The sequence below is a fragment of the Herpailurus yagouaroundi genome, unplaced genomic scaffold (genome assembly GCF_014898765.1).
Source record: "Herpailurus yagouaroundi ecotype Mexico unplaced genomic scaffold, PumYag 28, whole genome shotgun sequence".
NCBI lineage: Eukaryota > Metazoa > Chordata > Mammalia > Carnivora > Felidae > Herpailurus > Herpailurus yagouaroundi.
The window spans coordinates 125,195,310-125,223,185 of record NW_024412376.1 but is presented as its reverse complement, the minus strand read 5'-3'; the positions used below and the strand labels follow the sequence as shown (position 1 = coordinate 125,223,185).

The following is a 27,876-nucleotide window of genomic DNA, read 5'->3' as shown; positions in this document are numbered from 1 at the left end:
TTCTTTCAAACCTTTAAAATCCCCCTACTTCTAGGTATAAAATCAAATTATAATCAGTAATTTTTAAAAGCTTAATTTTGTATCCTTATCAGAGAATGGAAAAAAAAAAAAGCATGAGATCTGGAGCAGTAAGGCTGGGATTCTAGCCGTGGCTTAGCCTTAAGACTGTGGGGCTTCAAATAGATTACTTAACTTCTCCAAACAGATTACTCAGTTTTCTCATCATTAAAGTAGGAATAACATGAACATCTACTCATGAAATCTGGGGAAAATTACATGACACACTACAAGTAAAATGATTAAGCCAATCCCTGGCACACAGTATGCACTCAATAACTATTAGATATTGTAATATTTACCACATAGGACTGGTATAAAAATTTTAGATGGGTTTCAACAATGTATGTATATATCAAATCATCATGTTGTACACCTTAAATTTACCCATGTCAATTGTATCTCAAAGCTGGATAAAAAAGACAATGTATGGAACAGATCTTACAAGTTAAATACTCTATCATACACACAAATACACACACAAGAGGGAGGGAAGGAGGAAATTATCAGAGGTGATGGTCATGTTCATGGTATTATGGTGACAGTTTCACAGGTGTATACTTAGCCGCAATTCATCAAGGTGTATACATTAATATGTACAGTTTTTATGTACACCAATCATACTTTAGTAAAAGGGAGACAGAAAATCCAAAAAGAATGCATATAAAATGCTTTGCTAATAGCAGGTGTACAAGACAGGTTTCCCCCACTATCCAAAAGAGTGTTCTTAACAAAAACTTGTCCATAAACCGAAACAGTATAAAGAAGCAATTACCATTAATTTATATGGAAATTTTTTTGAGATTTCTCAGACCCAAAAAATAACCTCTTAGGTTCTTCTGATACATCAGGACACATCTTGCTAACAAATGTACAAAATAAAAGGAGATAAGGTACTGATGCTCACAGACACAGTTCAAAGCTATGGTGGCTGGATGCTGAGATGCTCACTGTAGTTCCCCGGGGAGGCAGCTTGGTGGGATCCTTCCTGCTGCCCCGGGTGCCCGCTGTCTCTATGACGGCTGGCTGCAAAACAAACGCTAAACACTATTTTCACTTTTTGTCTTTTTTCCTAAAAGCCAAAATCCTCTTCAGATTTCATTCAGTGAGTTACCAAAAACAGGTACGAATACAGAACTTTTGTAAAACTGAAGTATTCACAATGTGAACTTTCAAAAAGCAGGGGCTATCTATAATGATCTTTCTCTTCATTTGTTCCTTGGAGTCTATTATTCCATTACATATCACTACAGAGTTTATATCTTATAGCAAAATATTTTCAGTTATCAGGAATTTAGCAATTTGGAGTGACTTACGTTATAAACCAAATGTTAATATGTTAAATTACATTAAAGAAGGTATAAAGGTCAGATAGCCAATATGAAAGGTTTTCTTAAATATAACATTAATACATTTCTACGTTAATACATAATGTGAGTTATACCCAAATGTATAATTCAAGTTTGTTTCTCCTGGTTTACAGGATAGAAATTTCTATAAATCGTATTTTATAATACTAAGTGTATCACTATACATTAAAAGAGCATTAAACCTTCCTTCGCGACAAAGATCAGATTCCTGAAAAACCTCTGTAAGAAGGGCATATAAAGTCAAGAAAAAAAAGACATTGAAGACAAAAAGCATTACTGACCACATGAAAGCCCTGATAAATATCCATTATACTTATAGAAACAAAGCAAACTGGATAGCATTCTAAAAAAGAAAAAAAGCACTGATTTTCTACATCTTCAATTAATAATAATGACTATTATAAGAACACATTTCTTTCATCATCCCTTGTTTGTTAGAAACTTTTCAGGATTCCCCTTCACTAAAATTTCATTAAGATGTTTTTAAATTTGGGGGTGCCTGCCTGGCTCAGTTAGAAAAGCAGGTGACTCTTGACCCATCAGGGTCATAAGTGCAAGCCCTACACTGAATGTAGAGATTACTAAAACATAAATAGACACACTTTTAAAAGCGAGAGAGAGAGATGCTTTTAAGTTTGTTTTGCTTCGTTTCATTATCTGCAATATGGTAGAGGCATTTTTGTTTATCTAATTCTTCACCCAAATGTTCAATGCCATTCTCATTTTATGATTCAGTTACTGACTACAAATTCTCACCATCTAAACACAGAGTAACTTAGAGTTCTGAAAACTCTGGTAACTTTTAATACTATAGTATAACTGAGTAACTATATTTCAAATTTCTCCCATATACAAATATTTGTAGCTTCCTAATTATGATTCCCCCAGGTTGACTTTCCCTTGAATTTCTTCAAGTCTTACAAGACTATATTCTCACTCAAAAACTCTACTACTCCTGACCTCCCCCGTTTGGATTTTCAACTCCAACTACATCCCAAGGAAAGTAATTCATAATTATTAGTTAACTAAACTGGGGCTGAGAGAAAAAGATATCCAGAAATAAATCTAAGCATACCACAATTTAAAGAGAAATTCAGTTAGACTGTATACAGGCCCTTTTCATCAGTTTCAAAACCTAAATAGCAATTACCTTTTAAAACAAACAAACAAACAAATAAACAAACAAACAAACTTGAGGAACCTGGCTGACTCAGTCCGTGCGTGGAGCCTGTGACTCAGGGTTGTGAGTTCAAGCTCCTCGTTGGGTATAGAGATGACTTGAAAATAAAATCTTAAAAAAACAAACAGACAAACTCAGAGAAGCCAAAATTAAAAAAAAAAAAAACCTATATGAAAAATTTTACTGAAATGTTCATTCTTTACATTTGAAATTAAAATCAACACTGAAAACTTCTTTACTTAAAGCTCAGAAATACAAACATTTCTGTAGACTGACACAGATCAATTTTTAAAGGATTACAGATTTTCAGAGCTGGAAAGAACCTGAGAGGTCAGTTAGGCTTCCTTTTTTTTTTCAGATTAAAAGAAAAAGAGGAGTAGGGGATAGAAAAACTTCAGGCTCACAGAGGTGTTAAGTGATTCCCTCAAGGTCACCCAGTTTCAAACGGTGATTTACTATTACACTATTACACTGCAGGAAAAAATGCCTGTTACTTACTCTAAAAGACAAAATGCTTTTATTTACGTAGGAATCTTGTTTTGAATAGTAAGAACCGTATCTTCTGAAATCTTATGATCTTACTACTCAAGGATTTCAAAAGCCAAAGGGTACATTCATTCAACACATATTTATTTCAACGTTTATTTATTTTTGCGACAGAGAGAGACAGAGCATGAACGGGGGAGGGGCAGAGAGAGAGGGAGACACAGAATCAGAAACAGGCTCCAGGCTCTGAGCCATCAGCCCAGAGCCTGACGCGGGGCTCAAACTCACGGACCGCGAGATCGTGACCTGGCTGAAGTCGGACGCTTAACCGACTGCGCCACCCAGGCGCCCCTCAACACATATTTATTGAACACAAGGTAGACGTGAGGCACTGTGAGAGGCACTGGGACATAGCAGTTAGCAGGACAAATACCAGGAAGAACAATAATAAAATGATAATAATAGCAACTGCCATTAACTAAGCACCTACTATAGGCAAAATACTATACTAAGTATTCTACATGCACTTGCTCTAAGTCTTAAAACACTGCAAGTAAGAGATTAACACCATTCTATTTAGGTAAAGACTGAAGTTTAGAGAGTGTAAACTGAGAAGTCACATAGAGTAAGTGCCACTTTCCAAACCAGTTCTTTCTAGCACCAAACTACAGATCCCAGGTACCACATGGTGCAGCCTACTTCCCTATTCCTAAGCAAATGATTCCCTGATAGAGGACTAAGTAAAAATAAAATTAATAAATAAATAAAAATAAGTAAATAAAAGAGTATAAAGGGAATGGAAATATACACTATTTACAACAAATCCATATAGCATTTTTAGAAACCACATAATTCTGGTCATATGTAAGAGAGATAAGGCACGAAAAAGAGGAGGTAAATTTAAACTAACAAGTATAAGAAGTTGGTGTATGAACAGTCAACAACTTAGGGTTTTCAGTCAAAAAGGATAATGGCTAAGAGCATATACAGAGTCTATAAAGTTATTAAAGTTGGAGTAGGATATAAATATGCACAAAGTCTCAGAAGACTGAAACTAATAGTTACTCCAATATGAAACACAAATCAAAACAAAAATACTGTAACACAACACACAGTAAAATTATGAAACCTGTCTCCTCAAAAATCAGCCAAACCCAAGTGAAAACACATACAAGTCAGAGTTCACTTACTTGGACATAAATTTTCTAAATTATAATACTACAATTAAGGCACAATCAGGGAGCAAAGTATAAACAAATGTGTAAGCAAAAATAAGCTTTTGCAAAGAAATGCCATAAAATCTATTTAATGAAGCTAAAGCATTTTATTCACTTGGAAGCTCCTCAGGTGCTTACCAGAGAACCTACTAAGAGGCTGAAGTTTCCTGTTTTATTGTCTTCCAAGTTCTTATCAACTACCTGTAATCACCTCATTGCTTTTTGTCTTTTAAATTCACAAGAGGAAACGCATAACCTCTAAATAGTACCTAAACAGCATCTAAAACAGTACACCAAGCCCTAATGAGGTTTCAGAAATATTAGTTGAATAAGTACTTTCCAGAGAATGGCACACTAGCAGCATAAAGAAATGGCAGTTGAAACCAGCATTTTCATAAGACAAATATGCTTTTTCCATACTATCAACTTAAGAAGTAATTTTAGGGGTGCCTGGGTGGCTCAGTCAGTTAAGCGCCTGACTTCAGCTCAGGTCATGATCTCACGGTTCGAGCCCCGAGTCAGGCTCTGTGCTGACAGCTGGGAGCCTGGAGCCTCCTTTGGATTCTGTGTCTCACTTTCTCTCTGCCCCTCCCCCATTCGCACTCAGTATCTGTCTCTCAAAAATGAATAAACATTAAAAAAAATTTTTTTGAACAGAAGTAATTTTAAACATTTTTTATTAAAACAAATATATGTTATGCAATAGAATGAAAAATTCAAATGAGTATTTGAGATATAAGACAAGATTCAAATGCATTTTGTGATTGCAGGTGGCCACTTCATGTTCCTAGGCCCTAAGGACATATATTTATTGTCTTCTGTTATTAGAGCTACTTCATGAAAAACATTACAAGTAATTACAAACTTACACTATTTCTGCACTCACTCAGCCAACTGTCCAAAGAGACTACATACTCTCCAAGCATTAACATACATGTTTCTATCCCCAGCATCCAGCATAGTACTTATATGTCAAGATCGGTTCTATAAAAAGAGAACGGACTTCCATTTTCAGCCAAGATACTACAAGAGGCACCATACGTACACTCTGGCCTGACACAACAAAGAAAAGTGGGGGCAAAACATATGAAATTGTTTCGAAGACAATGGACAACAGACAGTGAAAAATACTGATTCCTGAGAGACCAGGAAAAAATGACACAGGTCCCATGCTTTCTCAAGCTTATTGATATAAGGCAGCTTCTGGGTCACAGCACATGGAGAGAGCCCAGACAAAGCCTGGGGCCTCCCTAAGTTAAGGCGACAAAACTGAGGGTCTGGGGAGACCAGGGCAGCTAGAAGCCACAGAACAGAACACCAAAGAGAGTGCTACACGCTGAACAAACCCCAAAGATAAGCAGACAGTTCCTACTGAATTGCTAAGGTGAGTCCTGAGCAATGCTTGCAGGTAAAGAAACTACCAGAGGTGGAGCAAAGAGAACTACTAGAAAGAATTAGAGGTAACAATGTCCCGAATTCACAAAAATCTAGCAAACTGCCTCTTTCCATCAGCCATACTAGAAACTATAACAATTCACAGGCGGTTAAGAAAAGTATCCAGGATAGTCTTGCCTCACTGGTGGGAAATAACTAGCCCTAAACATAATACTGCTCTGGTTCCTCAAGAAATTAAACATAAAATTACCTTATGATCCCACACTCTTAAGTATACACCCAAAGAACTGAAAGTAAGTATCACATCCATGTACACCCATGTTCATAGCAGCACTAGCACCTTTTGGGTAAAAATGGGCTAAATGTCCACCAACGGATGAATGGATAAACAAAGTATGGTATATACACAAAATGAAATATTATTCGGCCATAAAAAAAGAATGAAGTATTGACACAGGCCATAACATAGATGAACCTCAAAAACATTATGCTAACTGAAAGAAGCCAGACACCAAAGGTCATACATTATACGATTCCATTTATACAAAACAACCAGAATAGGTAAGTCCATAGAGACAAAACCTAGAATGATGGTTAGCAGGGCTGGGGGAAGAAGGTAATGAAGAGAAACTGCTTATTGGGTCAGGGATGTGGAGTGATGGAAAGGTTTTGGAACTAGAGAGAGGTGATAGTTGTACAACACTGTGAATGTACTAAACGCTACTGAATTGTTCACTTTATAATGGCTAATTTCTGGTAAGTGAATTTCACCTCAATAAATTATATTAATTAGAGATTAATATATTATATTAATTCTCAATACATTAGAGAAATAAAAGGCCGGAAAATGAAAATGGAAACTAAACACTGATGTAGGAAAAAAGAAAACAAACAGTAAAATGAAATTTTAAATTTGGCCATGTCACTGGTCACAATAAGTGCAAATGGTCCAAAATCCCTAAAAGGCAGATTGCCAGACTGAATAAAAAAAAGCAAGACACAACACTGCCTGGAAGAAATGAACTTTATATAAAGGTACAAATAAGTTAAAAGCAAAAAAATGAAAGATCTGGATATTAATCCAAAGAAAGTAGAAATGACTAGAGAAAGTAGTGTTCAAAAAAATATATTACCGGAGATAAAGATCAATTTCATAATGATAAAGAGGTCAATCTACAACGAAAATACAAAACCTGTAAGTTTATGCACCCAATTATAAAGTGTCACAATATAAAACAAAAACTAGAAGAATAGAAAAACCCACGGTTACATAATTATATCAGAGATTTTAATACTAGTCTCTTGATAATTGATAGAACTAATAATCAGTGAGAATACAGAAGATCTGAACACTACCAACCAACTTGACTTAATTGACATTTATAAAACACTCTACCCAATAACAGATGAATGCACATTCTTTTGAAGTGCACAAAAGTTATTTCATTTACCAAGACAGCTCATAGCTGAAATAAAACAATTCTTAATAAATATAAAAGGACCCAAAACAAAGTGTTATCTAACCACACTCCTAATTTCTAATTTACAAATTAAATTAAAAATCAGTAACAGAAAGATCTCTATGAAGTCCCCCAAATATCTGAAAGCTAAGTAAAATACTAAATAACGCACTAGTCATAGAAGAAATCAAAAGAGAAATACATGCAAAAGAATGAAACTGAACCACTTCCTTTCACCATACATAAAAATAAACTCATACTAAGGGGCACCTGGGTAACTCAGTTGGTTAAGCATCCAACTTCAGCTCAGGTCTGATCTCACAGTCCATGAGTTCAAGTCCCGCCTTGGGCTTTGTGCTGACAGCTCAGAGCCTGGAGCCCACTTTAGATTCTGTGTCTCCCTCTCTCTCTGACCATCCCCCACTCACACTCTGTCTCTCTCTCTCCCTCTCTCTCTCTCTTGAAAATAAATAAACATTTAAAAAAATTTTTTTAAAACTCATAATGAATTAAACACCTAAATGTGAAACCTGAAGCCATAAAAATTCTAAAAGAGAGAACAGGCAGTAATTTTTCTGACATTGGCTGTAACATTTTTCTACATCGGTCTTCTATGGCAAGGGAAATAGAAGCAAAAATAAATTATTGAGACTACATCAACATAGAAAGCTTCTGCACAGTGAAGGAAACAATCAACAAAACTAATAGGCAACACACTGAAAGGGAGAAGATATTTGCAAAAGACATATCCAATAAAGGGTTAGTAACCAAAATATATACAAAATGTACACAACCCAATACCCTGTAAACAAATAATCCAAGTTAAAAATGGGCTTCAAGAAAAAGACTTGAACGGACATTTCTCCAAAGAAGACATCCAGATGGTCAACAGAACATGAAAAGATGCTCAAAATCACTCATCATCAGGGAAATGCAAATCAGAACTGCAGTATCACCTCACACCTGTCAGAATGGCTAAAATCAAAAACTCAAGAAACAACAAGTGTTGGCAAGGATGTGGAGAAAAAGGAACCTTTGCGCACTGTTGGTGGGAATGCAAACCTGTGCAGCCATGGTGGAAAAGAGTATGGGGATTCCTCAAAAAGTTAAAAACAGAACTACTCTATGATCCAGTAATCACACTACAGAGTATTCACCCACAAAAAATGCCAAAACACTAATTTGAAGGGATACACACACCCCTATGTTTATTGCAACATTATTTACAATAGCCAAATTATGGAAGCAGCCCAAATGTCATCGATAGATAAATAGATAAAGATGTGGTATAGGGGCACCTGGATGGCTCAGTCAGTTGACTGGAAGCAGCCCAAATGTCATCGATAGATAAATAAATAAAGATGTGGTATAGGGGCACCTGGATGGCTCAGTCAGTTGACTGTCCAACTTCGGCTCAGTTCATGATCTCATGGCTCATGGGTTGGAGTCCTGCATCGGGCTCTGTGCTGACAGCTCAGAGCCTGGAGCCTACTTTCGATTCTGTCTCCCTCTCTCTCTGCCCCTACCCTGCTCACATTCTGTCTCTCTCCCTCTCTATCTCTCAAAAATAAATAAACATTAAAAAATAATAATAAAAAAAGATGTGGTATATACATACAATGGAATATTACTCAGCCATAAAAAAAGAATGAAACCTTGCCATTGGCAACAACATGGATGGAGTTTGAGAATATAATGCTAAGAGAAATAAGTCAGGTAAAGACAAATATATAATTTCATTTATACGTGGAATTTACGAAACAAAACAAAGGAGTAAAGGGGAAAAAAGAGAAAGACAAACCAAAAAACACTCTTAACTATAAAAAAACAAACTGGGGGCGCCTGGGTGGCTCAGTCGGTTGGGCGTCCGACTTCAGCTCAGGTCATGATCTTGCGGTCCGTGAGTTCGAGCCCCGCGTCGGGCTCTGTGTTGACAGCTCAGAGCCTGGAGCCTGTTTCAGATTCTGTGTCTCCCTCTCTCTCTGACCTTCCCCCATTCATGCTCTGTCTCTCTCTGTCTCAAAAATGAATAAACGTTAAAAAATAAAAATAAAAAAAAAGGTGTACTCTTAATCCCCTTCACCTATTTTTTTTTTTTTCAACGTTTATTTATTTTTGGGACAGAGAGAGACAGAGCATGAACAGGGGAGGGGCAGAGAGAGGGAGACACAGAATCAGAAACAGGCTCCAGGCTCTGAGCCATCAGCCCAGAGCCCGACGCAGGGCTCGAACTCACGGACCGCGAGATAGTGACCTGGCTGAAGTCGGACGCTTAACCGACTGCGCCACCCAGGCGCCCCCCCCTTCACCTATTTAAAAAAAATAAAAAATAAAATAAAATAATAAAAAATAAAAAAACAAACTGATGGGATGGGGCACCTGGGTGGCTCAGTCAGTTAAGTGTCCAACTTCGGCTCAGGTCATGATCTTACACTTCATGAGTTCAAGTCCCGAGTTGGGCTCTGTGCTGAGAGCCCAGAGCCTGGAGCCTGCTTCTGATTCTGTGTCTCCCTCTCTCTCTCTGCCCCTATCCTGCTCTCTCTCTCTCTCAAAAATAAATAAACATTAAAAAAAAAAACAAAAAAAAAACCCTGATGGTTACCAGAGGGAGGTGGGTGGGTGTGTGTGTGTGTGTGTGTGTGTGTGTGTGAAATAGGTGATGAGGATTAAAGAGTACACTTAACAACATGAGTACTGAATATGTACAGAATTGCTGAATCACTATATTGTATACCTGAAACTAACATAACACTGTATGTTACACTACACACCATAGTAATGTACAGTAGTATACTATATACACCATAAAAAATCTTAATTAAAAATAAAAATATATATATTATTCAAAATAGCATAAAAATAATACATACTTGAGAATAAACCTAAGGAAAGATATACAAGACATGTCCACTCAAAACTTAAAACATTGCTCAGAAAAAATGTTAAAAGTAAATGGAGTGATATATTATTGTTCCATGGGTCAGAAGATTAAATATTTTTAAGACACCAATTTCTCCAAATTGATGCATAGATGCAACGCAATCCAAACTAAAATCCCAAAAGAATCTCCTTGCTAGAAACTGACAAGCTGATTGTAAAATCCATATGGAATACAAACAACGTAAAAAGCAAAACAACTTTGAAAAAGAAAAACAACTTGACAAAGTTGGAAAACACTACCCAATTATACGACATAATTATAAAGCTACAATACTCAGGACAATGTGGTATTGGCATCAAAATAAACAAACAGATCAAGAGAACAGAACAGAGCTAAGAAACAGATGCACATATATACTGACAACTAGTTTCCAACAAATGAATAAATGCAATTCAGTGAAGAAAGAATAGCCTTTATAACAAATATTACGGAAACATCTGGATACCTATATGCAAAGAAAAAATATTTTAACTTCAATCCATACATTACACCATATAAAAATTTTAACTCTAAATCAATCATAGACCTAAAAGTAAAACTTGAACCTATAAAAATTCTAGAAGAAACAGGAAAAAAATCTTTGCACCCAGGCTTAGGAAGAGTTATAACACTAACAGCACAATCCATAAAAGAACAAAGGAATAAGTTAGATTTTATTAAAATTAGAAATTTCCACTTTTGAAAAGACTGTTAGGAGATGAAAAGTCAAACCACTAATTGGAAGAAATGTTTTTTTTTTTTAATTTTTTTTTTTAACGTTTATTTATTTTTGAGACAGAGAGAGACAGAGCATGAACAGGGGAGGGGCAGAGAGACACACACAGAATCTGAAACAGGCTCCAGGCTCTGAGCTGTCAGCACAGAGCCCGACGTGGGGCTCGAACTCACAGACCGTGAGATCATGACCTGAGCTGAAGTCGGACGCTTAACCGACTGAGCCACCCAGGCGCCCCTGGAAGAAATGTTTTTAAAGCATATACTTGTACCCATAATACATAAAGAATTCTCAAAACTCAACAGTAAGAAAACTCAATTTAAAAAAAACAGGCAAAAAATTGGAATACTTCACCAAAGACACACAAATGTTAAACATGAAAAGATGCTCAACATCATTTATTATTAAGGAAATGCAAATTAAAACTATAATGATGACATTATATGCCTATTAGCATGACTAAAATTAAAAAGACTAACCATATTAAATGTGGACAAGAATAGAGCAGAAGAGACTCTATTGCACACTGCTGGTGAAAATGTGAAAAATCAGCACCACTTGGGCACACAGTTTCTCCATTCCTTAAAAAGTTAAACACACGTATACTATATGACCACACTACTCTGTTCTTGGAAATTTTTACTCAAGAGAAAAGAAAGCATATGTTTATAAAAAGACTTGAACAAAAATAGTAATAGCGTATTTATATAGACGAAAACTGGAAACACAAATGGCAATCAAATAAACAAGTGTGATAGATCCACACAATAAAACATTATTCGGCATTAAAGGGAATAAACTACCTACCATCGACCCAACAACATGGATGAGTCTCAAAATAATCATGAGTAAAGGAAACAAAAATGAGGGGCGCCTGGGTGGCCCAGGTGGTTAAGCATTCAGCTCTGGATTTCGGCCCAGGTCGTGATCTCACAGTTTGTGAGATCGAGGCCCATGTCAGGCTCCTGTTGCTGACAGTGTGGAGCCTGCTTAGGACTCTCTGTCTTCCTCTCTCTCTCTGCCCCTCCCCTGCTCACGTGCTATGCATGTGCACGCTTTTAAAATAAATAAATAAACTTAAAAAAAAAATGAATACATACTGTATGGTTCCATTTATATAATACTCTAGAAAACGCAAACTAATATATACTACCAAAAAGCAGATTAGCAGCTGCCTGGAAGGGGTGGAGGAGGGGATTACAAAGAGACACAAGAAAACTTTTGGGGGTGATGAATATGTTCACTATTTTAATGTATACCTGTATAAAGGTGTTAATTTTATGACAAAATTCATCAAATGATACACTTAAAATATATGCAGTTTATTGTATGTGAATTACATCTCAATAAGGCTGCTAAAATAAAAACAATTTTATCATTAACAAAATACACAATACTTGAGGCCCTAAAATAACACATTAAGAAAATGAAATTACACAAAGTATATTCCCTGACAACAGAATTAAACTAGAAATCAGTATCAGAAAGGTGTCTGGAAAATTCCTACATATTTGTAAGTTAAATAACACATTTCTTAATAATACATAAATCAAAGAGAGAGTTTCAGGGAAAATCATAACATATTTTGAACTGAATGAAAGTAAAAGATGGAATGCAAGCAAAGCAGTGCTTTAGAGAAAAATTTCAGCTTTATATGCTTATATCAGAAAAAAGGAAGTTCTCACATCAATGTCTTCTGCATCAATCTTAAGAAACTAAAAAAATAATAAATGAAATCCAAAGCAAGGAGACAAAATAATAAAAATAAGAGCAAAGATAAATGAAATCGAAAACAGAAAAACAACAGAGAAAACCAAGACTGAAGCAAAGAGTCCACTCTCATCACTCCTATTCAACATTTTACTGGAAGTCTTGCCCAGTGGGAAAAAAAGAGAAAAATAAATAAGAAGTATGCAGATTAGAAGCCAAGAAATAAAACTGTCACTATCCTCAGACAACATGGTTATTTTCTACATAGAAAATCCCCTGGAATCTAGAAAAACATTCCTGGAATTTAATAAGTGAGTTTGGCAAGGTCACAGAACACAGTGTTAATATACAAAAATCAATTGTAGTTGTTATGTACTAGCAATGAACAACTAGAAATCAAAATTTTAAAAATGATACCATTGGGGTAGCTGGATGGCTTAGTCAGTCTGGATTTCAGCTCAGGTCATGATTTCACAGTTCATGAGTTCAAGCCCTGCAACAGGCTCCATGCTGACAGTGCAGAGCCTGCTTGGGATTCTCTCTCTCCTGTCTCTCTCTCCTGTCTCTCTCTCTCTCTCTCTCTCTCTCTCTCTCTCTCTCTCTCTCTCTCCACCCCCCCCACCTCCTCCCCCATGCAAGCTCTCACTCTCTCAAAAATAAACTTAAGGGGCGCCTGGGTGGCTCAGTCGGTTGGGCGTCCGACTTCAGCTCAGGTCACGATCTCACGGTCCGTGAGTTCGAGCCCCGCGTCAGGCTCTGGGCTGACAGCTCAGAGCCTGGAGCCTGCTTCGGATTCTGTGTCTCCCTCTCTCTCTGCCCCTTCCCCGTTTATGCTCTGTCTTTCTCTGTCTCAAAAATAAATAAAACGTTAAAAAAAAAAATTAAAAAAATAAATAAATAAAAAATAAACTTAAAAAACTACCATTAACAATAACACTATGCACAAAGAAATACATATAAAGCTAACAAAATGTGTGTATGGTCTGTATGCAATGCAAAAAACTACAAAACACTAATGAAAAAAATCAAAGAAGATCCAAATAATTGAAGAGTTATGCCATGTTCATGCTGTGGAAGACTTGTTGTCAATTTTCCCAAAAACTGATCTACAGATTTAATCCCAATCAAAAAAAATTTCAGACACAGTATTGGCAAGCTGAGTTTAAAATTTACATGGAAAAGTAAAGACATCAGAATAGCCAAAATAATCCTGAAAAATAAGAACAAGTTTGGAAGCCACCCTATCTAATTTCAAGACTTACTATAAAGCTATAGTAAAAATCATGTGGTATTAAAATTAAGATAGACACACGAAGATCTAAAGAACAGAGTCTAAAAATAGATCCATGTAAATAGGGTCGACTGACTTTTGTCAATGTGTAATGGCAATTTAATGAGGAAAACATAGTCTTTTCAAAAAATGGTACTGGAAAACCTGTAGTTATATACAAAAAAAAAAAAATGAACTCAGACCTGTACCTCACACTTACACAAACATTGACTCAAAATGGGTCATAGATCTAAAAGTAAAATACAGGGGCGCGTGGGTGGCTCAGTAGGTTAAGCGTCCGACTTCGGCTCAGGTCACGATCTCGCGGTCCGTGAGTTCGAGCCCCGCGTCGGGCTCTGTGCTGACAGCTCAGAGCCTGGAGCCTGTTTCGGATCCTGTGTCTCCCTCTCTCTCTGACCCTCCCCGGTTCATGCTCTGCCTCTCTCTGTCTCAAAAATAAATAAACGTTAAAAGTAAAATACAGAAGAGATCTATAGGAGAAAAAGTTTGTGACCTTGATTTAGGCAAGGAATTCTTAGATAGAACACCAAACACACAACCCATTTTTTTAAATATTGATAAATTAGACTTCATCAAACTCAAAAACTTTTGCTCTGCCAAAGGCATTAAGAGAATGAAAAGACAAGCCACAGACTGGAAAAATATATTTGGGGGGCACCTGGGTAGCTCAGTCGATTGAGCCTCCAACTTTGGCTCCGGTCATGATCTTGCAATTTGTGAGTTTGAGCCCTACATCAGACCCGCTGCTGTGAGCCTGACAGTGCAGAGCCTGCTTCGGATTTTCTGTCCCCCGTTCTCTCCTCCTCCCCCACTTGCGCTCTCCCAAAAATAAAAGAAAAGAAAAAAAGAAAAACCATTTAAAAGAATTTTTTCAATGTTTATTTTTTGAGAGAAAGAGAGACAGTGTGTGTGGGCGAGGGAGGGAGGGGCAGAGAGAGGGAGACATAGAATCTGAAGCAGGCTCCAAGCTGAGCTGTCATCATAAAGCCCCACAAGGGGCTCAACTCATGGACCATGAGATCATGACCTGAGCCATGAGTTGGGACACTTAACAGACTGAGCCACAGAGACACTCCTCTTTTAACCTTTTTTTTAATATTTAGAAAAAGCATTTAAAAATATATATGGCTACATACCTAACAAGGGACTTATACTCCAAACATATAAAAAATTCTCAAAACTCAACAATAAAAAATATTTTTGAGAGAGAGAGAAAGTGAGCAAGGAACAGAGAGAGAAAAAGAATCCCATTAAAGGCATCAAGAGAGAGAAGTGGGGCTCACCCTAAGTGGTGCTCGTGCTCACCAGAAGCAGGGCACGAGGTCACCTAATGAGGGACTCGAACTAATGAACTCACGAACTGTGATCATGACCTGAGCTGAAGTCAGATGCTTAATTGACTGAGCCACCCAGGAATCCTAAAAAATAACGATTTAAAAACGGGCAAAATATTTGGGGGTGCCTGGGCGGCTCATTCGGTTAAGCATCCAACTCTTGATTTTGGCTCAGGGCATGATCTCACAGTCATGAGATCGAGCCCTGCATTGGGCTCCACACCACGCAGTGCAGCCTGCTTAAGATTCTCTCTCTCTAACCCTCTGCCCCTCTCCCCCACTCTTGTTCACTCACTCTCTCTTTCAAACACAAAAACAACAACAAAATGGGAAAATATTGGAATAAACACTTTAACAAAGAGGTACAAATGGCAAATAAGCACATTAAAACGTGTTTAATACCATTAGCCACAAGGGTAATAGGAAGTGAAACCAGAATGAGATGCACTACATCTATGAGAACGACTAAAATTTCTAAAACTAACAATACTAAGTCCTGGTAAAGATGCCGAGCAACTGGAACTCTCATATACCATTGGCTGGTATGTAAGATGGTACAGCCACTTTGGAAAACAATTTGGAAGTTTCCTATACAATCAAGCATGCACTTACTGTAGGATCCAGCCACCCAACTCCTAAAAATAAAAACTTATGTTCACAGAAAAATATGCATGTGAACATTTACACTAAGTTTATTCAAAATCACCAAAAACTGGATTGTGGAAACCAATTACACAATCCACACTGGATTGTGTAAACCACACAATGTCCCTTCAGCTGGTGAGTGGATAAACAAATTGTGACACATCCATACAATGGAATGCTACTCAGCAAAAATAAATAAATAAATAAACTATTGATACATGCAACAAAATAGATGAATCTCAAATGCACTAGCTAAAGGAAACAGCCACACTCAAAAGGCTACACATACTGCATAATTCCATTTATATAACATGCTTGAAAAGGCAAAACTGTAGGGATAGCACACAGATCAGTGGCTGTCAGGGTTGAAGAGCTGAAAAGGGTATGACTACAAAGGAACAGCGCAAGGAAGTTTTCTGGAGAACCGCAATGTATCTTGGTTGTGGTGGTAGCATACTACTCTATGCATTTGTCAAAAATCACTGATCTCCATCAAAAAGAGTAAATTCTGCGGTATATTAAATAATTTTCAAAGATAGGTTATGGCGGTTTGTTTTTAAAAGGAAAGGCAATTTGGAAGGAATAATAATAATAATGCAGGTTGAAAACAAGGTCTCCAGAGGAAGGTCAACTGATACAAAGGGGTACTTAGTTGGAGATGGATTTAAAAAGCAATGCAGAAATCTTAAGGAATCTACTCCTGAAATCATTGTTGCACTATATGCTAACTAAATTGGATGTAAATTTAAAAAATAATAATAATAGAAAAAGAAAAAAATAAAATAAAAAAATACAAAGCAATGCAGATATCTAATTATCCAAATTATTGAATAATGTCATGAAGGTGGAAACACTGAGCTGCATAGAAAGTATGCCTTTGGTCCTGATTCGACTTAAGAGTCGGAGACAATTCTAATTTTTTTTTTTAATGTTTATTTATTTTTTGACAGAGAGAGACACAGAGCGTGTGCAGGGCAGGGGCAGAGAGAGAGAGGGAGACACAGAATCTGAAGCAGGCTCCGGGCTCTGAGCTGTCAGCACAGAGCCCGACGCAGGGCTCGAACTCACAGACTGGGAGATCAAGACCTGAGACGAAGTTGGAAGTTTAACCGACTGAGCCACCCAGGCGCCCCAAGACAATTCTAACCAATACCACCTCACAAATGAAGACAAAGGAAAGGTTCAGTGGCTAACAATCAGGCAGGGTTTTAGCCTTTATTTATACTAGTATTTCACTCAAGGGTTCTTAACATGAAATACCGAGATAGAATTCTAGGACTCCATGAAAAGTGGATGAAACAAAGATTCGTCTTCATTTTCACTAACCTCTAACTGAAATGTGGTACAGTTTCCTTGGGTCATGAATGTATGCAACTGTCTGTGGTAGACTAAACAGGACTTGTACTTCCATCACTCACAGATATCATAGGTTTTTCCTATCACATAGTATTACCATAGATCCTCTGCTATCTTATTTTGTATATGCATTAATAATTATTTGCATCAATATTAATATTAATAATTTGCATGAATAATTAATAATTTGCGTTAATAAATATTTATAAGTAATATATTTGAGGGATTTTAGCACTTCAATAACGAAAGTTATAAGGAAACTTTATAACTTGTGTATTTCATTTCCTACACTTAAAATACATTAAATATTTCATTTCATACATTTAAATACATTAAATCTTTTAAAATACAAATAAAACATTCTAAGAGAGGGTTCACAGGCTTCCCCGGAACACAAAAATCCCTGCTCTAAATTATCCTGCTCCCATTGTACAAAGCACCTTCATACATGCATGAAGTGTCACTCTCTCCCTGGGTATGTAATACTTTACATCAGAGACAAGGAAATGCACGGCTTTTTTAAAAGCAGTAATCGTATTTGTTTGCACTCACTAGATAGTAAAGTCCATATAAAATTAAATTATATACATACAGAGACCTTGGACTGAATACTACATTGTTGAACAAAATGTACTTTCTGAAACTACAGATGAGAATAACCTAAAAAAATCAATCTATCTTATGTCTCAAATAAGAATTTAATGAAAGCATCTAAGAAATGATTTATGTTGGGGCGCCTGGGTGGCTCAGTCGTTGAGTGTCTGACTTCAGCTCAGGTTGTGGTCTCTCAGTTCGAGAGTTCAAGCCCCGTGTCAGGCTCTGTGCTAACAAACAGATCAGAGCCTGGAGCCTGCTTCGGATTCTGTATCTCCCTCCCTCTCTCTCCCTCCCCTGCTCATGCTCTGCCTCTCTCTGTCTCTCAAAAATAAATAAATGTTTTTGACAAAATGATTTATGTTGCTAAAAACACATGGAAAAGAGTAGGAAGTTTAGTTTTGTTTTCTAAATCCTACACTGTACACACATTGCAATGTCTTGTTTTTCTCGTTTAAAAGGTAAAAAACAAAGGATCTCAAAACCTCAAAAACCAAAAAAAGTAGATTTTAAATACCTAGATCTCTAAAATAAGAAAATTCTTATGATTCCCTGAGTTAAACAGCAGTAAACTGCCAACCAAATGAGATACAGCAGTCATTTAAATAATGAAAACATCCCAAACAGGAGGCAGAAGTAAGAGGATCTAAACTCCAAGGGCTGCCAATTTGATCATGGATCAAGGGACAACCAAAGATCAAAAACAAACAAAACAAAAACAAAAAAACAAAAACAAAAACAAAAACCATTCTGTGGTCTGAAGATGATCTGGTCAGAAATACAGGAAGGAAAAGGAGAAATATTCTTGGAGAAAAAATGAGTATTACAGATATTACAGTAAATATTACAAAATTCTAACACAAAGGCATTATCTCCTTCCTATCAATAAAATGTACTAGCTAAAATTCTTTCTCATTAGGAATATACTGCTTATTTTTATAACAGAAATCAAGGGACAAACTGAATTTGCTTCTCCATGTTCCCTATCATTATTTGATGACAAAATGAAATGCAGCCACATAAAACCACTCATTCAATTTCAACTTAACAGTATTTCATTTTTATACATATAGTTACCATACTTTTTAAAAACTTTAACAAAAATGTAATGCATTCCATCCTTAACAATTTGCCATATCTCTATCCATATCTTAGTCAAAATTATGACTCTTTAGATCATTTTTTCCTGATTACAGAATCACTATGTACTCATCTCAGGAAACTTGTAAAATACGAAAGAAAAAAAAAAAGCCACAAAATTTCTTCAAAAGAAAACAGAATTCCCCATAATCTGACCAACAAGAAACAAACATTGTAACCATGTTACTTCATCTGTTGGTACTATCTTACATTTTAGTAATCACGCCATTAGTCAATGTTTATTAGACGCTTTGAGTTACTTAGTTAATAGCTTTCCATATACTATTTCACTTTATACTTGCCACAATCCTATTCAAGTAGTTGGGTGAATACTGTCATTTTGTGTATAAGATAACTAGATTTTAAAAAGGTTAGGAAATGTGCCTAGGGTCACAGAGATTAGTGGTAGACCTGCACCCAGCATTCTCAATCACTATGCTATACCACCATTAATGTATACGTAGAGAGAGAATGCTGTATTCTACTCTACTCTTAGGTAATTTCCTAGATCATAAAAATTACAGATATAACATATAATTAAATTTAATATAACATTATGGACATACCATAATGTACTTAATCATTCTACTGGATCAGATTATTTTTGTTGTCGTATTCAACATGGTGTGATTCGTTCAATACAAAAATAAAAAGTAGGTAAATGAAAGATTTGCTTATCTACTTCTAAATTTAAATTAAAATATATTAATTCAACTTACTCTTTTACTGAGGCAAATAACTGGCCACATACTGCAACCTAATGTGCAGCAGCAACAAAGGCAGCCACAAAGTAGCCAACGTACATTAACAGGAAGGTTCTTCTTAAGACAACTGTTAACTCTGTTGATGCTGGCTTTAAATTCTTCAGGAGCTACCTAAAGAAAAATTTTAAGAAATAACAACACTGCAATATTAATGTCAAGAAACATGTCTCATTGGCATAATTATTTTTTCTAATTTGTTACGAAAAGACTCTACTTTTGAGGTATATAAATAGTACCTAAGTAAACAATAGACACTCACTTTTCCAGTTAACGAAGAAGGGAATTCTGATTCAAATTTGTTGCTCAGTCCAAATCTAGTTTTTAAAAAAAGAAGAGAAATATGTTATTACATGTCATTGTTGAAAAAAACCATACCATTTAACTTAATCAAAGGTCAAGTAAATAGATGCAACTTGATATACAGAGTAACAGTGGAAGTTTGAGACACAAAAACATTGTAATCAGCAAAAATTTATGAAATGCAACAAGCAATTTTAGCAGCTGAATCAAAACTTTTGTATAAGAGGCTAAAAATACAGAAAGAAATGACTTCTTTGGGGCTCTCTTTGTAAGTCAAATATTAATGTAATGAGAAACAACACAACTGTCCAATTTTGCCAAAATTACTGAGATTCTTCCAACTAAGTAATAGAAAGCCACAACCTCTGCTATTAGTTATTTTTTAGGTCAAGAGCACTTGTCAGCACTCAATAAAGCAGAAACATGTCTAAGAATGCAAGTTGATCAGTTAGCATTTTCTGAGATCACATCGCCACTGCCATTACAACCAGAGAATGCTAAAAACAACTGGACGATGTGACAGCTGCCCTGGCTAATTAAACTTTCAAGTACGAGGACACCTGCTATATGCATATACCCCCAAAGAAATAGAACTGAGGTAGTACATTTCAATATCTTTAAGCTTTTAAATGTTTGCAAAAATCATGAGATTGGACTGGGCACTTGACTATTTCTTTGTATGAGTCATTAGGAAAGAATAAAATACTCATGGACAAATTGGTAATAGCAGATTGCACCTGGAAATAAAAAGTGAGATACTTAAAAATGATAAGTTGGATCCTGAAGCCAAAATGTTTTCCACTTTTATTGATATAATTGGCATATTAACACTGTGTTAGTTTAAGGTGTGCAACATGACTTGATACATGTATATATTGTGAAATGATTACCACAGTAAGTTTGGTTAACATCTATCACCTTACATAGTTACAATTATTTTCTTCCTGTGATGAGAACCCTTAAGATTCGCTGCCTTAACGACCCTTATAAATACACAATACTGCATGTCAGGTAGCTGGCACTAGTAAGAAGGATCCCCTAGGATAGTCTGTGTGAAACAGCTGGCCAGATGAGACTTCTAACTTAACCATCAGTAGAGCCAAACAGGAAAATCAAATAAGGTGAGCCATGCGAAAGCAGTAAGGAGTGGTGGAGACTGGCCAAGAGGAGGGTATACAGAACGTGTGTGTGTATGGTGTCATGGGACAGATCCAGCTGATTATGGTCCTACTAGAATGCAGGCCCACGTCTGAAAAATTGTATGATTTGTCTTTCTTTAAGAAGAGTTGGAAAACTAGATTTCTATGTAAAATTTCCCATCTTTAAAGTACCGTGCAAGGCAAACAAAACACTTCTGTGGGTCAGGTTGTGTGGTCTGCATCATCATCTAGATTTCCCTATGTGCGAATGGTGGCCTCGGAGACCATTTTATCATTATCATAAGTAATTCATACATTATTTTATAGAAGCATTGAAATGATATCAATCTCTCTTTATAAATAACAGATATTGGGGCACCTGGGTGGCGCAGTCGGTTAAGCGTCCGACTTCAGCCAGGTCACGATCTCGCAGTCCAGGAGTTCGAGCCCCGCGTCGGGCTCTGGGCTGATAGCTCAGAGCCTGGAGCCTGTTTCCGATTCTGTGTCTCCCTCTCTCTCTGCCCCTCCCCCGTTCATGCTCTGTCTCTCTCTGTCCCAAAAATAAATAAACGTTGAAAAAAATAAATAAAATAAATAAATAAATAAATAACAGATACTGTTTACAAAATAGATTACAACCCAACTACCTAAGTCCAAGCCAAAATTCTTTTCGTACTAAACATAAACTGGCAACTATTGGTGTTGTACATAATCCTGGCATTAATGCCATTCTAAGACTGAAAGACTCTGAGTTAAATCTATTTTCTGTCTATGCAGGGCCCTCAGAGCAATGTGGTTTTACTTGAAAAAGCCCCAACAGATAACTCACTTCCAACCTCAAAAGTCCTGGCATGAGGAAGAAGTCACTGTGAAGTGTTCAATGATAGCTCTCTGTGAGGCGTCTACATAATGTACTTCCTTTTCATCTATTTCCCTCAGGGAAGAGGACATTCAACAAATGTTCAGTGAGTATAAATTATAAATTTCCATCTCTTGAAGTATTATCTCCCTTGGTCTGACGGTTCTTGCTTTCAATCAGTAGCTCCCATTTCAACCATGTTTATTATTGCAATTAACCATCTCCTTCCAATTGGTCTTTGAAAATTTTTTAGAGAAGCAACCACCAGATAACTCCAAGTCCCCTAAATAGAAAAGCCTCCCCCTTTCATCCCAATCATTAAACATTTAACACAGATTCAATTATTTTAGTGAATATCTACACTTTACTGCCAGGTAATATGCTAAATTGAAGGGAACAGTCCAGCATGAGTTTAAACCCCAATTTCCTTTCTTTCTAGAGGCTGAGTATTTCCTTATTGGCTAAGTGGCTGAGTATTGATGCTTTGCCCAGGGAGCACAACCAGCTAATAAATTGTCCTGTTGTTCCTGCAGGTCAGGGCTCCTTTTAAGTCAGGCTTGTTATTCTTCCAGTAAGAACTGGTAGCTCCAAGGATATTCACTCAGTTCCTCTTCAGTCACACTTTCTGTTAGGTTTTATCTTAGGAACAGATCGTAAACCTGCCTCTTCCTTCATCTCACCCCCAAAAGAATGTCCCAAAAAAAGATTACCCAGTGACATGATTAACACTATAAGGGAGTGCTTAGTTTTTCTACCAGCCATTAACTTGGTGCTGATGATTTTTCCATTCCTCTTTGCTCGCGTTTCCCATCCACAGAACAACAATACCTGGAAGGAACGTAAAGAAAATCCTGTGCTTGAAGCCCTGGAAGTCTCCCCAGCCCAACAGGAATGAACCCCAACTGTGCTTTCTCTTTTAAAGTCTCTAAACAAGTCATTTAATATTCAAATCCAGTACTCATGATTACCAGGAGAATGAGCCATGATAATCAAGCACCCCTTCTTCATCTTCATTTGGAAATTAGTTCTCTGCTACAGGGGAATTCAAAGGTTTGGTCAGGACCTCTTGGCTCTCTTAAATCCTTGAGGACCTCAAAAAGCTTAAGTTTATGTGGTTTATATTTACCAGTATTTTGGATTAGGCATTAGAACTGAGCCTTCAAAACATTTTTAAAACTTATTCATAAAAGAACCTAGTATATGCTAATAAATATAACATTTTAATGAGACACAACTTTTTCAAAAAAAATTTTAGAGAGAAAAGTACTGTTTTACATTTTTACATCTCCTTAATATCTGACAACGGAAGACAGGTGGATTCTCACATTTCTTTGTGCATTCAAACTGTTGTGATATGCTCTTTTGGTTGATATTTAAAAGGAAACTTAGGCTTCACCAGATACGATTTGGAAATCTGTATATATCATTCTTTGATTATATACAAAAAACTCAACACGTGGTAGTTTCTTAACTGTTTTTTTTTCAAGAAGGAAATTGAAACCATATCGATAAACTTTTAATACTTTGTTACATAAAATTCCGTTGATATATTTTGCCTTTTGAAGGCTTTACTTACACCTGATTTTATAACTTCATGCATTTGTCCCTTGGAAATGGAAATATTACTAAGTTAAGTTATGCAAATACTCCAAATGTTGACACACTTCATTGTATGATGTTAGAATCATCACACTCATTAATAGAACCACTGATCTCATCAGAAAGGTCTTTTAAGTATTGGGAAGCTGTCAAGTTCACAGTGACAGATACAAGTTTTCCAAAGTTCTAATTTTCATACTGAAAGCTAAAATTTTATTACTGACAACAAATGTTATCAGTTGTTTTGAAGTGACAGTCTTGTTTTATTTAAAAAAAAATTTTTTTTTAATGTTTATTTATTCTTGAGAGAGAGAGACTGAGCATGAGTGGGGGAGGGGCAGAGAGAGAGGGAGGGAGACACAGAATCTGAAGCAGGCTCCCGGCTCTGAACTGTCAGCACAGAACCCAACGTGGGGCCTGAACTCGCGAACCTCAAGATCATGACCTGAGCCGCAGTCGGACACTTACCAACTGAGCCACCTAGGCACCCCCAGTCCTGCTTTATTTAAAAAAAATATTAACAAAAGGGGCACTTGTGTGGCTAATTCAGCTGAGCATCTGACTCTTGATTTTGGCTCAGGTCATGATCTCACAGTTTTGTGGCTCTGAGCCCCACGCTGGGCTCTGTGCTGACAGTGCAGAGCCTGCTTGGGATTCTCTCTCTCTCTCTCTCTCTCTCAGCCCCATTCCCCTGCTCACTTTCTCTCAAAATAAACAAAAAAATTATAAGAGGCTGAAAGTTAACTAACCAGCATTACATAACCAAAGAAAAAAATGATTCATTTAAAATATTTGCACTACCATCTATACCTTAAAAACTAACAGCATATTATTTTAATAGTTGTTTTTCTAGCTTTGAATGTTACTGGTAGAGATACACAATGGTTGTTAATTTTAACAGGTCTCCTGGCAATAAAAGCAGGAGAGAGGAAAATGAAAGGAAAAGTGGGGAGGGGAAAGTAGAAGGAAAGAGGGAGAGATGACATAAAAAAGAAAGTAAGCATTAACAAAGTGCTACCAACAACTGTCTCATTTACCCCTCAATACTTATTGTCAGTCCACCAGATGGAATTAAAGAAAATGCAGACGTGCTGCAGACATCTATCCCTATTACCTAAAAGACCTTTTCCTCAATTGTGGTTAAAATACTCACGGCTTCAGAACTGATAAAATAGTTAAAATTTTTTCAAAGAATGGCAAATATAACAGGATAAAATACATTAAACTTAGCCTATTTTACAAGTTTACCATTACAAGTTTACAGGTCTCCAAGTCTCCAAATACAGTTGGAGAAAAGACAATTCACTCAAATCACAACCACCGAAAACCTTCTATGTAATACTTCAAGAAAACAAGGTCCTACAACAGAAGACATAGTTTTTTTTTTTCTTTAATTTTAAAAAGCAAGCATGTACAAGGCTGATTTTTACTTTTATGTAATTTGAGGTAATTTTGAAAGTTCATGTAATATACTTAGTAAAGCTTTGGAGAGACAGCAACTTTACACCTAAATCTATTTAGTTCGTTTGTTTGTTTATTTAAGCAATCTCTGCACCTCATGACCTCGACATCAAGAGTTGCACGCTCTTCCACCTAAGCCAGCCAGGTGACCCCAACACTTAAATCTAAATGAAATCTTCAAATAGGTTTGTTTTACTCCTATCCCTTCTTCAATTTCACTGTCCCCTCATTCTTACAATTCTTTTTTTGTTTGTTTCGTTTTTCATTCTTACAATTCTATAGCCATAATTCAGAGTGTGAGCCATTCTAATCTGTTACCCTGCACTGTCATGTTTATCCAATTCAGAATCTCCCTTTCCTGATAGACCACTCCTCTTCCAAACTCCTTTTAATATTTAACTCTGGTACCCCTAACCTGGATACCTTCTTCTATCTTCTCTTTAAAAATTTTTTTTTCTTCTGAGTATAACCAAAAATCCTGTTGGAATGACACTCTTTCCTAGAAATTCTCAATTATAGCTTATTTCCTCAAAGTCCACCTTTCAGACTCCCCATCTTCCAGGTTCCAGTAATACTTGACTACATTCTCTCCTGTACAGTCCTTACCATACCTTATTATAATTATGTTTACAAGCCTAACTCCCTACTCTGATAAATAATGAGTTGTTTATAGGTAAGTATGGTTTCTTAATTATACCCCAATCCTGACAGTCAATAAATACTTGTGAATAAATTAATTAATTTCCAAAACAAAAGCTGAATCTACATTCCACTAACTCTTTGTTGCAAATTTCCATACCATTTTTCTCTCTTCCTCTGATGCCCATGACGTCTGTTTCTGCCACACTGTTCTAAGTCTCAACCATCATTTTCAGCCTTCCAGGTCACCCCCTTTGTTGGAGGTCCACAAAACTACCCTCAGGTTTGATGATTTACTAGGATGACTCACATGACTCAGTACATAGTTGTACTCAAAGCAAAGGATAAAAAGCAAAATCAGCACAGGGAAAAGGCACATAGGGAAAAGGCACATAGGGCAAAGTCCAGAGGAAACCAGTAACAAGCTTGCAAGAGTCTCTTCTCAGTGAAGACACAAGGATGCGTTTAATTCCTCCAGCAACTAGTTTTGACAACATGTATACAATACTGTCTGCCAGGAAAGTGCATTACAGATTCACTGCCCAAGGCTTTTATCAGGAACTGATAGAATGTACCCTCTGCTTAGCATATACCAGAATTCCAGATTCCCAGAAGGAAAGCAGGTGTTCAGCATAAACCACACTGTTTGTTCAAATAGTTTAGGCTCAGTGAACCATGCCTATCAATTTTGGGAACACTGGGAACTTTCCAAAAGTTCAAGTTCCCAGACACCAGCCAAGAGCCGACAGTATAGGCAAGTATTTCTAAGGACAGCAATCTCAAGCCTACTATGTTAAATCTTTTCTGTACACCTTCCTACTCTCTAAGGACACACATCCTAACTCTCTACGGATGAAGACTGTTGTCTTTATCCCAATCACATTTACCTACGTCTTCAGTCTCTATCATCTGTCTCAATGCAGGCAAGCTTCCCAAAAGCTAAACCATCTGCTCCTGGTTGCATCTCCCCCAGTCTCCTCTGTAATCCGCTCTATTGTTCCCTCTCGTTTGGCTCCTTACACATATCCTACAAACCTGCCTATGTCTACCCAGCCTGAGAATCTGAATCCCTATTTTCTTCTCCCTCAGTGAATGACGGCATCCACCTCTTTTCTTTCCTCATCCAATGTCTTGAAAGAGTCCTTATATTCACTATCTTTATCTCGCCTTCCGTCCACTATTCAAACTACTACGATCCAGACTTTACATTTCTTTACTGATGAGACCACTCAACAGACTAGTTGAAAACAAGTCTTTTCAGCAAGTCCTCCTTCACAGAGCATGCTTTCTCCCAGCAAAAAGCTTCAGCATTACATTGGCAAATGTCTTTTTTTCTTTAAGTTTATTTGAGAGAGCGCGAATGGGGGAGGGGCAGGGGGTGAGAAAGAATCACAAGCAGGCTCCTCAAAGTCAGCACGGAGCCCAGGGCGGGGCTTAAACTCACAAACTGTGAGATTATGACCGGAGCCAAAATCAAGAGCCAATGCTTAACCAACCAAGCCACCCAGGCATCCCTAGAGTGGGCAATGTCCTATTTGGCACAGGTTACAGCAAATAACTCCTTAGCATTGTCTTTGAGTTCTGCTTTGATTTTTGTTTGTTTAATTCTAGGCCAACCAAAGCAATACCGTCAGATAAAGTTTTAAGAAAATCATCTTATTTTATTAAATGAATAAGAAAAGTCATATTTCATGTGTGTTAATATAACTGCAAAGTATCTTAAATGGTTTTGATGTGACCTAGATCACTTAATTTTGATGTTACCTTAGTTCCAGTTTCAGGGGGTTTTAAGTTTGCCAGGAAGTGGGGTCTGTTAGCAATGAAAATGAGTTATATGTTTCAGCTTAACTTGACCACATTATAAATTACTGCTTTTATTATAAATTACTTTTATCCATTATGCTCCTCCAAGTTTAAAGTCTTTAAATATGGCAAAATATAATTTCCTTTATTCTAAATCAAAGGACAATTGGCTCTGGACAGTACTGAAAAGGCCAAATTTCGTCTTCTACAATGCCAATTTGATATGCTTGAAAGAAGAGCAATGGGTAGGAAGCTGAACTGCCTTCAAGCCTAATAACCTAACATCATATTGATCCAAAAAAGCTGTAAGTAACAATAATTTCAAAAGATATGATTCAGGGTGGGTGGCATCTTAATTCAGTTATCTACAAAGACTAATACATGAATACAACAAAAAACTATTTGTGAAGAGGTCTTAAGA

The 27,876-nt window shown here is 36.7% G+C and overlaps 1 protein-coding gene across 3 annotated transcripts in view; it reads right to left on the bottom strand.

Moving 5' to 3' along the window:
* CHIC2 (cysteine rich hydrophobic domain 2) overlaps positions 1 to 27,876 on the bottom strand; it is a 54,318-nt gene that overhangs the window by 10,919 nt on the left and 15,523 nt on the right. For 2 of the 3 annotated variants that reach the window (XM_040483634.1, XM_040483636.1), the window contains exons 2-3: positions 19,915 to 19,969; positions 19,611 to 19,766 (exon numbers count right to left, since the gene is read on the bottom strand). In XM_040483634.1, coding sequence (XP_040339568.1) covers positions 19,611 to 19,766; positions 19,915 to 19,969 — 211 coding nt within the window. The remainder of the gene's footprint in view (positions 1 to 19,610; positions 19,767 to 19,914; positions 19,970 to 27,876) is intronic. The other variant, XM_040483637.1, reaches the window with a different exon arrangement.